Source organism: Mastigoproctus giganteus, chromosome 13 (assembly GCF_048544385.1).
Source record: "Mastigoproctus giganteus isolate SK-2022 chromosome 13, ASM4854438v1, whole genome shotgun sequence".
Lineage (NCBI taxonomy): Eukaryota > Metazoa > Arthropoda > Arachnida > Uropygi > Thelyphonidae > Mastigoproctus > Mastigoproctus giganteus.
Genome location: NC_143587.1, coordinates 169,348,779 through 169,361,617, shown reverse-complemented (window position 1 = coordinate 169,361,617; position 12,839 = coordinate 169,348,779). Strand labels below are relative to the sequence as shown.

The window sequence follows — 12,839 nt, the reverse complement described above, 5'->3', positions numbered from 1 at the left end:
TCAGGGAATGACCACCTCATATCCCGGAGCAATAAGGCCTTAGTTGCTAATGCTCCTAAAAACCAAATAACAAACAAAACAAACAAACCCACTTCGGGAAACTCATGTACCCCCTTCTTGACTCTTCCCCCCTTTGGAAATGCCATTTCATAGGGGGTTCCTATTGGTTCACCACTAATGTTTCTGTGGCTTTTGTTACAATGTAAAAGTTTGTTCAACATAACTTTGTATTTCCGCATTTTCAATTCAGATGCAACAGTTTCATTTATTTGCCCGTGCTGTAACAAGATTGTAAGTGAATTAGTATTAAAAAAAAAAGCTATCTTGAACCGTAAAGTACAAAATGAAAAGAATTACTAGTTTATTCTCACCCTCCATACCCGCAAACAGTCGTCTGGGTAAATATTTACCCAGATCAAATTATAATTCATAAATTCTATAATTTTTACACTAATTACAGAGCTGAAACTCGGTATAGCTGGAATCAGAACTTTTTTCTTGAGTTTTCCTACTTAAAATTTCAGAAGTTTCTATTGAATTTCATGGAAATGACAAAAATGTGACATAAAGTATGCATTTTTTTTAAGCCTTTTTGAATTAATTTTTTAATTTCCATTGTAATTAGCCTAGGGCTCATGAAACGCGATATTCCATTGGTTTTCTATTTTAGCGAGCGCGAGCTCTGTTTGCGAAACTTTGGCGTGGGAAACTTTTTCCGCATGACGCCAGAGTTCTCCGGACGTACTGCAAAGGGGGGAGGGAGGGAAATCACGCATCTGTTTGTACAGTATATGTATTATAACCTAACCATAAGAAACATTTGTTTTTGAAAAATAAAAAGACCGTATTTCTTTTCAATTATATCTAGTAACACAAAATCAAGGAAATTCATTTATTGATAGCACCATTATAAACTTCGAAAACTGCTATGAATAACGGATTGTTTCTTGAAATATGTATTCTTCGCAAAGCTGCAATATTTTCTAACAATACAAATTGTGAGAAAATATTACAGATAATGGGTTACTGGCAGCAATATGTCTCCAAGAGAACACCTACAAGGAACAACAGAAAGTCGCAATCCTGAATACCTGTCGGATAGTCAGATTTCCTGACTATCCGACGGGTGTTCAGTAACAAGAGACATTACAACCACCCTGTGTACTTGGTAGCAGTACCCGTCACGGATTGGAATCCCCCAATCAGGGAGAAATAATATAAGAGCAATAATAATAATAATAACTCCTTGGTGTGACGTGAGAACACTTTGCGAGAATGCGTCAGAGTTTCAAGGGAGAAATTCTTTTACAGGGGACTGAACGAGAAAAGCCTGATTTTTGTCCCGTTAACCCTAACGGGCTAACGGGACAAAAATCAGGCTTTTCTCGTTCCAAATCGGGCTTTTCTGAACTTCGGTATCCTAAGATGAAGTTCAATTATTACAACTTCAGCATCAGTGATGAAACTTCCTACACACCGATATTGTTGGCTACAGCAAATACGTAAACAACAAGGCAAAACTGAAACAAAATGAAACAAAACTGATTTTTGGTGGCATCAAATGCATATCAAGGAAATATTGAAGTATTCAGTAACAGTACAAATTTGAAAAAAAAAGAAATCCGTTACTCGTAGCGTATTTTTATTATTTTTTTTCTTCTTCGTTTACACACAAGGTGAAATGCATGCGAAGTTGCTTCGACACATTTTCGAAATTTATAACGCAACTATAAATAGAAACATATTTTTGAAAATTTTTTTAGAAGATCAAATATATATAAAGTGCCTGCCTGGCAACCCAAAGGTCGTGGGTTCGAATCCCGCCTCGGGCTTTGATCAAAGTACTGCAAAAACCTTGGGAGGTGCATTATGGCCACAGAAGCCGATGCACCAACAACTACCAAAAAAAAAAAAAAAAAAAAAAAAAAAGTATATATCCAGTATCCGATATTGTTGCCTACGACAATTACGGTAAAACAGTAATGCAAAATATTGTTCTACAAAACAATTACAGTAAACTGAATGGTTTTTTTTTTTTTTTTTTTTTTTCCAAATGCGCATTGTGTTATCAGTTTTTACGCCAGTTTTTTTTTTTTTTTTTTTTTTTTTACCGTTTTCACTGTGGCTTCCAATAGATGGATTTTCTTGATTTTTGGTTGGTAGGTCCAATACATATTGAAGAAAGGAAATATTTTTCAAAAACAATTCGTTGCAATTCTTTCCGTTAGTTTCTTATGCCAAGAAACAGTTGCGTACGTATATTTTTTTTCTCCCTGTCGGCTATGTCAGTCACCTTGGTAACGCTGACGTGAAAATACGTCAATCACCTTGGTAACTGTGACGCACTTAGCTTCAAGGTCAATTACGGCTCTGTGTAAGTTGATTCGTTCTAGCCAGCTGCGAAACGATCTGGCGCGAATTTCAAACGTACGGAGAGATGCGTTACAAAAATCAAACGAATTTCGCCGACTGTTTTTGCGCTCATAATTATAAAAGTGCAAAATGATCGTACATTTTTGCTGTTTTTGAGTTAATTAATAGTTTTTGCTGAACTTTAAAGGTAGGAAATCAAAGAAAAATATTCTGTTTATGTATATTGAGAGTTTCAATTTTGTATATTGAGTAGAAATTTCAGAAATAATTAGTTTCTATCATGAGGCCGGGTGTCTGATTTCAATAAAAAATTACGCTAAAAAGTGCAGGCCTCAAGTGGGGTTAAGAAATTAAAAACAAGTGAAAATGTGAGTGAAGACCTAATTACAGAAACTGTGTCAAACACTGCTTTTGTTCCTGATGGTATCCGCATCCAACAGCAAGGGATGACTGACATAAATGACTGGCCAAGTTGCTGGACTGTTGATCAAAAAAAATGATTTCTGTGCGAAATATAATTGGCTAAATTATGAAAATAAGAGACTTGGCTGTGCATTATGTAAACAAATTGGAACTCTTGGAGTGGAAAAGAAGATGGGCATGAAGATTTCTAAGGTATGGGCAAATAATGAAGTTACCTATTTTGGCGAAAGCAGATATCAGCAGCTATTGTCTTTAAGAAAGACAATTTTCGATCACAAGGAAACAGCAGGACATAAAGCTGCTATAAAACTGCTTGTGGAAGAGTTTAATCGAAGTGAAGAGTTTATCGCACGAAAAATTAATAACAGCAAAAATGTTTCGCACTGCATAGTGCGAAAGAAAATTTCTTTGGTCACTCTTTGGGCATGGTGGCCAAAGAAAATCAGTCTTTTCATAATTTTGAATCAGAATTGACCTACAGGAATTAAATGGGATTGGCATGGGTCGTATTCTTCATTCAACAAATGCTTGCATTAACATCTTGAACCACATTAGTAATGAAATGAGAAAAAATTTGGTGAATAAAATCGTTATGTCGAACAGTAAAATTTCACAGACGAATTTAATCGAAGAATCTACCACTGTGAGTAGGAAATCTGCTTTGATCATTTACGTTCGAACTTGTATATTTGACTGTGGAATGAGATCTCCCGTAAATTTGTTTCTGGACTTGATTGAACTCGAAAGTGTTACTGCAAAGGGGATATTTCATTCTCTACTCGATTGTCTTCAGTCATACAGTATGACGGAAAACTATTTAAAAACTCAGTTTGTGTCACATGTGATGGTGCAGCTGTTATGAGTAGTAAAAAGTGGTGTTACGAAACTAATCAAACAAAAATTCCCTTCTTTAACCCCACTTGAGGCCTGCACTTTTTAGCGTAATTTTTTATTGAAATCAGACACCCGGCCTCATGATAGAAACTAATTATTTCTGAAATTTCTACTCAATCTACAAAAATTGAAACTCTCAATATACATAAAGAGAATATTTTTCTTTGATTTCCTACCTTTAAAGTTCAGCAAAAACTATTAATTAACTCGAAAACCGCAAAAATGTACGATCATATATGCATTTTTATAATTAGCACAAAAAACAGTCTCCTTTTTCTTTTGATGTATATAACGTCTCACTCCATACGTTTAAATTTACTGCTCAATTTACTTGAACGAATCAACATCCACAGAGCCAGAATTGACCTTGAAGCAAGTCCGTCACAGTTATCAAGGTGCATGACGTAATTCCACGTTTGCGTTACCAAGGTGACTGACGTAGCCGACAGAGAGAAAAAAAAAGTATAACTGTTTCTTGGCATAAAAAACTAATGGAAAGAACTGCAACGAATTGTTTTTGAAAAACAAAAATATCATATTCTTCAATATGTATTGTATCTCCTAACATAAAATCAAGGAAATTCATCTGTTTGAAGCCACACAGTGGCTTCCAGTAGATGAATATCCTTGATTTTATGTTAGGAGATACAATAACACAGGGTTAACGGGACCAAAATCGGACTTTTCTCCACTGTAAAAGAATTTCTCCCTTGAAACTCTGACGCATTCCCGGAAAGCGTTCTCGCGTCACACCAAGGAGTGATTATTATTATAGCTCTTATATTATTTCTCCATGATTGGGGGATTCCACTGCGTGACGGGTACTGCTACGAAGTACACAGGGTGGTTGTAATGTCTGGTGTTACTGTTGGTCGATAAAATCTCTGACTATCCGACAGGTGTTCAGGATTGCGACTTTGTTGTTCCTTGTAGGTGTTCTCTTGGAGACCTCTTGCTGCCAGTAACCTATTATCTACAATATTTTCTAACAATTTGTATTGTTAGAAAATATTGCAGTTTTGCAAAGAATACACATTTCAAAAAAACAATCCGTTCATAGCGGATAATGCTGCTAGCAATAAATGAATTTTCTTGATTTTGTGTTACTAGATACAATTGAAGAAAAGAAATACGGTCTTTTTTTTTTTCTCAAAAACAAATGTTTCTTATGGTTGGGTTATATTCAGTATACTGTGCAAACAGATGCGTGATTCCCCCCCCCCACTGCTTTGGAGCACGTGTGGAGAACTCTAGCGTCATGCGGAAAAGTTTCCCACACCGAAGTTTCGCAAACACAGCTCGCGCTCGCTAAAATAAAAAACCAATAGAATATCGGTTTTCATGAGCCCTAGGCTAATTACGATGGAAATTAAAAAAATAACTGAAAAAGGCCAAAAAAAGCTTACTTGATGTCGCATTTTTGTCATTTGCGTGAAATTCAATAGAAAGTTCGGAAATTTTAAGTAGGAAAACTCAAGAAAAAAGTTCTGGTTCCAGCTATACTGAGTTTCAGCTCTGTAATTATAGTGTAAAAATTATAGAATTTATGAATTGTAATTTGATCTGGGTAAATATTTACCCAGAGGCCCCATAGAAGGAGTGTGGCATTGCGCTAATCACCGATTAGAACTATCAGTTGGTGATATTGTGAAATCCGCTACAGGTATCGATAGATTTAAAGCATTTATTGATACACTTTATGTCATGTGTAACGCGTCACCAAAAAATGCCAGAGAATTGAAGGTGTGTGCGAAATTGCTGGATATTGAACTATTAAAAATTGGCAGAATTTTAAGCACATGACGGGTTGCATCGAGTTTCCGTTCTGTTTCAGCTGTTTGTAATAAATATAAGGCATTAGTTAATCATTTTCAAGAAGCAAAGAATGACTCTATGCGGGACCAAAAAGAAAGATGTACATATGAAGGATTGCAGAAGAAAATTACGACTACAAACTTTAGTAGGGATTCAGTATCTGGTACATCGTTCCGACTGCTAGCGATACAGCCGTGATTGACGGGTGCTGACTCCGCCCAGTGTCACGTGATCTCCTTAATGGCTGACATCCACTGCATACCAGCCGTGTCACCCGTGCCGGCACGGAATTTTTCCTGATAGCAAAGAATGAGTACCGGCACCTATTTTTTTTTTTTTAAAAAAAAAGCACTGAACATAAAACATTACAATTGTTCATAACTTAGGTTCTAGCTGTTTGATTTTAAAAATTTAAACGGTTTTGATTTTCACCAAAGATGTTTTCACATAATATAAAACATATTTGGTGCATACAAGGTACACACACACAGCTTTTTTTTTAAAGGGACCTTCACTGGCAAGCTCAGGCGGTGTTAGGGTTTGTCCAGCCCTAACCTTTTAATCCGTACTTCCTGGTCCACCTTCCCACGTGGATGTCAACTAGGAGACTGTGGTGTTCATATGCCCCTAGGCTGTGGTTAGATGAATAAGAGACCATCATAACCCAACACAGACCGCACAATCATACATGCTATCTGACTTTTAAAGAGTTTGTATTACATCTTGAAGAGTTTGTACTACATGTTACACTTGACACTGTCCAATGCAGTTCCACTGGTATGCATCACTTATCAAGACAATAAAATTGCCAAACTGTAAAGATGCTTTTGTCACAAAAAAAAAAAAAAAAAAACCTGACATAGGAAGTCTCCAGTTTGTGTTAGTGTACACAGAGAGAGAGAGAGAGAGAGAGAGAGAGAGAGAGAGAGAGAGAGAGAGAGAGATGCAGGTGTAACGTGTGTGTGTATATATATATATATTTTTTTAAATAAAAAAATTAACATTCTACCAATGGACTGCACATGTAAATTTGACCAGTAGCCAGTGGGGATTTTCCACATTTATAGTACACTTCAATAAAGACATTGTGGTGCTTGATGTCACTTTGTACTCATAAGTGCTTTACAACAGTTGGGTTTAGTTTTTTTTGAATGAGGGGACAATGACAATTTTCACTCCACTGACATATACCACTTTCGTTTGGCAATAAGAAATGCTGTCATTTCAGTAGCTATATACAAAAGTTTTATTGAATTTTGTTCGTGCATGCAAGTATTCCATTCTGGAATACTGGTGTTGAAATTTTCCTATTCATTTACATTGATTGTGGGCATCAAAGATTATTTTTATTTTTTAGAAATAAAATTTTTGTGCTTTTTACGGCAGGGCTGTGTGCAGAAGGATTTTTTTTTCCTGTTACATTAAAAGAATTGTATATGAGCAAAAATGTTGAATGTGGTCTAAAACTGGTAAGAGATCTTATTATTCATAATGAAAATGAAATGTTCTAAACAAAGCAATTTATATATTTTTTGACTAAAAGTTAATTGAAACACAAAATATATATACAATGATAATCAATTATTAAAAAACTGAGTAAGCAACCCAGTGAACGTAATTTAATTTAGGTACAGTGAATTTTTCTGAATTTTTGAAACTGGTTACACTCAATTTTTTGAAACTGCTCAGTGATGTATAAAGCAGACAAGACAGTATAGTGTACACTTTCTTCTGACCCAGTAGTGTTTGCTTCAGAGAGGTTTAATATTACTGAGCACTGTTTATGGGTTGTAGGCTGAGAAGACAGAAGAAACTTGTTAATACACTTAAATTTCTGTGGACTGTAATTTTCAATAAAAGTATGTGAAGGAAGGTTTCTCCAGAAAACAGAAGGGATAATGAGGAAGGAAAAAAGTTGGCAAGTTGGACAGTGATTGGATGCTGACTGGATGCAGCATGCTTTTATTATTATTATTATTATTATTATTAGCCAAAAGGTGCAAGGAAACCTGAGGCTTTTGAACTGGTTTGGAAGAGAGTGGAGGAATTATAGATTCCAATTCAGAAGAATAATGCCCATGGAAGAGGTAAACAATACACAGAAAATGTCTGAGATTTTAGACTTTGTAAGGGATAGGGCAGTAATTAACCTGATTGCCACTTTTGAATGGAGTCCAGAAGCTTGAGAGAGATTTGAGGTCTCCATCCCAGATGTGGGAACATTATTTCATTGTAGGGTGAATTTGAGATTTGTATGGAGTAAGTAGCTGTTTAGAAGAAAAAGTATCATTAAGGATGAACAAAGTAGCAGTAGACTCATTTTTTGCAAAAAATAAGGACTGAGTTTTAGAGAGATTCAAAACTAAGTTTACTTTGCTCCAAAGAATCACCAGGTGATCAGTATTTATGTACTTGGTGGAGGATATTCATGATCACATTCATTAAATGCTCGAAGTTGTTTGTTAAGGGCAAGGTTTCTCAAATTGGAAGGTGAAATGTAGAGTATTATCATCAGCAAAGCTTTGATCGGATTCCAGTCAGTGGAAGAAGGTCATTAATATACAAGGAAAAGAGTGGGAAAAGGAACTGTGGGAACCCCAACATTGGTGGAAGAAGGAGGAAAGTGCAATGTAGAATTTTCGAAAGATATCTAGAAGCCTAAATATGTTTGCTTAGCTTAAGTTATGTAGTATTGTGATTTATCTACATAATACTTTTATCATGTAATTCTTAAAGTTTTTTTTTTTTTTTTTTTTTTTTTGCTTTCTTTCAGACAACTCTTTTGAAGCATATGTATGATGTAAAATCTGGAATAGAAGTGAGTAAAGGATTAATAGAGAGAATTTGGAATGACTTAGCTTGTTTATTTGATATCTGTTAATGTTCCTTTAAATTGTGAATTGGTATTCAATATTATGATACGTCTGTAAAAACAAAAACCCTGTAATGCATGCACAATTTAGAATAGTGATACACATATTTTTATGTGATACACAGACCGAAAGTATTCGTATTTTAATAACGAGAAATATATCTGTTGAAACGTTGTACAAAGAGTAAAATTAATTTGAGTTAATTTAATTTTTTACATATGCAACTGACTTCTGATTGGCTAATTTTGTTCTAAATGTAATGGGGAAACTTCAAGATTTGCTCATTATGAGACTTCATTATTGTTGCAAGACTGTTGACCACAGTCAAATTTCATTAATTATTAAATTTTCATACTAAATATGATACTAAATTTCCACGTTTTGGTCCTTGAGATTGTCACAGACATTCTCTCAGATATGCCAGACAAGCTGTACTTGCTACCTGGTAGTCTAAAACGCTGATGGAACTGATATTCGGGTGACACTCAAGTGGACCCAATTTTGGCGAAGTCCGGACGGTCTGTGAAAGCCAAATCCTCTGCTTGCACCTTCACGATGGTGGGACTGTTAGTAATCCTGGGTATAACCTCCATGCACAAGTACATGGTGGGTGACCACCCAGGTGTGAACCAACATAAACAGGGGTCGAGGTGTGGCGCCCACACCACATGGAGGAATGCCGCCCCTCTATGTTACCAGGCAGTACTAGGTGGTAGATGACTCTCATCAACCGGTGAAATACCACCACTTTGCTTATTGGAGGCTTGAAGTGGTGGAACCCATGTTTAGTCTCTAGAGCTAAGTTCCGGTCAACCCTTCCCTATCTCTTCCATCATGCAGTATGATTGATGACTTTTGAGGTTATGATGAACGTCGTGGCGAGATCCAATATTCCTTACATTTCGAGGGTACAGCTCTAAAACGGTGTTCACAGGCTGGCCGCTAGTCAGTACACCAGACCGAACCTATTGGTAACTCTCTAGGAGGCTTCCGGATCAGCTAGTGTATAATCTTGCTACCTCTACTCTGCCAGATAGTCACTGGAGGGAGTCCGAGTAGTGTGTATGCGGGGAGCATTGTCGAGGCCACGTTATGTCAAGGATCTGGGTATATTCTTACCACGTGTATGCCATATCCAAAAATTTCATTACTTCATACAGCATGTCCCACCCACTTTTTCTTACTATTGAATACACCATGAATTGTCAAAATAATAGAGCAAGCTTATCTGCGAAAAGATCTAAACCTCCCAAGCACTTCCTAATTCATTTCACAAATATGCGTGGTCTCAATTCTAATCTCAACGATGTCCATTTCCACTTGCAGTCTGCCAAACCCCATGTACTTTTTCTGACAGAATCTCAGTTATTGGTTGATTCAACTACTGCTCATCTCAGATGCCCAAATTATTCGCTGTATGATTCCTTTCACCTCAAAGGTGGCACTTGTGCATATGTCTGTTCTGATATTCCCTGTCAGACTTGGAAATTTGGAATCTCCTCTCTTTGATCTTCTCTGGCTTAAAATCTCTCTACCTCATTGTGTAAAATTCATCTGTTGTCTCTACCGTTCTCCCAACTCCACTAATCACTTGGAGCTCTTTGACTTCCTCTCTTTGCAACTTGACTTTCTCCATTCCAACTTTCCTAACAGTGAGGTAATTTTCCTTTGTGATTTTAATGTTCACAACTCCAGCTGGCTTCCGTTTTCTAGTCACACCGACCCAGCAGGTCGAGATGCTGAGGCTTTTGCAATTACTAATGACCTAGCACAGATTGTTCATTTACCTATAAGAATTCTGGACAATCCTAATCATACAGCCAATACGCTTGATCTTTTTCTCACAAACAACCCTTCTAAGTACACGGTCGAAGTGAGAGGTCCTTTAGGCACTTCAGATCACAACTTGATGATTGTCTCTTCTGCAATGGAACCTTTATCTCATGGCTATTCCCAACCTTGTGTTGTTTGGCATTACAAGAATGCAAAATGGGATGACCTGCGAGACTTCTTTTCTACTTTTCCTTGGTCGGATTACTGTTTCAAAACTTCTGATGTCATCATGTCAGTGAAATTATTCTTGTAGGAATGGAATCCTTTATTCCACACTCCACTTTAAATTCTTGTCCTTTATCCAAACCTTGGTTTTCCAATAAATGTGCTAAGGCTGTTCAAGAGAAGAATGTTGCATATCGTAATTGGTTTGTTTCTAATTCTTCAGTTTCATTTTCTGCCTACACCAAAGCTCGCAACAATTGTAAAGCAGTTATTAATCAGTCCAAACTACAGTTTGAACAGGCTAAGAGTAGAAAACTTGCTTCTTGCCCTAATGGTAGCCGAGCATTCTGGTCTCTTGCCAAAGCTATCGGCCGCAACTTTTGCCCATCTCTGCTCCCACCTCTGTCCAAACCAGATGGTTCTGTTGTCACTTCAACCAAGGATAAAGCTGACCTGCTAGCATCCCATTTTTCTTCCAGCTCATGTATTAATGATCTTGGTAAAACAACTCCCACCATTCCCAACACGCTCCATTCAATGCCTCCTGTTGTCTTCCGTCAAAAGGATATCAGAAGGATTTTGATGAATCTCGATGCTAAGAAAGCTCCAGGTCCTGATGGTATTTCTCCACTTGTTCTCAAAACCTGTGCTGCTGAACTTACTCCTATTCTTTGCCGCCTTTTTTCACTTTCTTATTCCAAAGGTGTTTTTCCTTCTGCTTGGAAATTTGCTCATATCCAGCCAGTTCCTAAAATCGGTGACAAATCCGTCCCATTGCAATTACTTCTACTCTTTCTAAAGTAATGGAGAAAACAATTAACCGCCAACTCTTAAATTACCTAGAAACCTTCCATCTGATCACCGATCGCCAGTATGGATTCCGTCAGTGTCGATCCACTGGTGATATTCTGGTTTATGTTACCCATTTATGGACTAATTCTGTGGAAAGGTTCGGGGAAACACAAGTAGTTGCTCTTGACATCTCATAGGCTTTTGATCATGTTTGGCATAAAGGTCTTCTAAACAAGCTTCCACCTTATGGTTTGCCAACTGTTTTTATTAATTGGCTATCCAATTTTCTCTCTGATTGCTCACTAAGGGTGATGGTAGATGGCTCTCTGTCTTCTAACTTCTCCACTAATGCTGGTGTCCCCCAAGGTTCAGTTCTTTCCCCCACTCTTTTCCTCTTGTATATTAATGACCTTCTTCCATTGACTGGAAATCCTATCCATAGTTTTGCCGATGATAGCACATTGCATTCCACTTTCCATTTTGAGAAACCTTGTCCTGCTCAATCAGCTTCAACTTCTCAAAAATCTGCTACCAATTCCTTAAATGCCGATCTTCAGGTAATTTTCCAGTGGGTCAAAGACAACTTAGTTGATTTCAACCCTTCTAAAACTCAGTCTTGTATTATATCTCACAAAAAGGATTCTTCTGCTCCTATGCTTATCTTTAGTGACACTCCGATTTCTAGGCAAAATGATATATCTCTTTTGGGTATTACCATGACTTCTAATCTCTCTTGGCACAAGCACATTACAAATATTGCTTCCTCTGCATCTAAAAATCTTGGTTTTCTCTTTCGCTCTCGGCGTTACTTTTCTTCCGAACAGCTGCTCACTCTGTATAAATCACAAATCCGCTCTGCCATGGAATATTGTTCCCACATCTGGGGTGGTGCCCCTTAAACTTCTCTCAGGCTTCTTGATTCCATTCAGAAGAGGGCAGTTAGGTTAATTAATGATTCATCTCTAACAGAGTCTCTCCACTCTCTGTCTCATAGACGTACAGTTTCTGCTGCATGCCTCTTCTACAGATACTTCCATGGGCACTGTTCTTCTGAATTGGCTTCTATAATTCCTGCTCTCTCTTTCAAAGCAGTCCGAACACATGCCGCCACCAGCCAACATCCATTTACTGTCCAACTTCAAACCCACAGAACCAACTTTTCATCTGCCTCATTTATTCATTCAACTGCCGTTTTCTGGAACAACCTACCTTCATACGTATTTCCTGAAAATTACAATCTATGGAAGTTCAAGTCCAATGTCAACAAATATCTTCTTTCGTCTTCTCAACCTCCAACCCAAGCACAGTACTAAGTACTATAGGTTCTAATACCTCTCGTGTTTGGGGTTCACATAAAAAAAAATAAAGAAATAAAAAGTAAAATAAAATAAATACAGTAATAGGAATAACATAATTTTTAAAGACTTCATTTTATTTGTAAGATAAACTAAGAATCGGAGAAAATAAATACAGGGTTGCGACAGGGATGTGGACTGTCCCTGCTTCTATTCAACATATATATTAGCATCAGTTGAAGCATATCATCACTCCAAATGTTTATCTAGTTCAGCCTTAAATTTATATAAGCTATCAACTTCCACAACAGATGGAAGTCTGTTCCAACAATCAGCTATCCACTGGCTGAAGGCAAACCTGTTCTGCATATCTGTT

The 12,839-nt window shown here is 37.1% G+C and overlaps 1 protein-coding gene across 1 annotated transcript in view; it reads left to right on the top strand.

Moving 5' to 3' along the window:
• Positions 1–12,839, top strand: part of LOC150076598 (uncharacterized) — a 461,481-nt gene that overhangs the window by 153,220 nt on the left and 295,422 nt on the right. Inside the window, exon 4 of the mRNA XM_090387387.1 lies at positions 8,279–8,323. Coding sequence (XP_090243513.1) covers positions 8,279–8,323 — 45 coding nt within the window. The remainder of the gene's footprint in view (positions 1–8,278; positions 8,324–12,839) is intronic.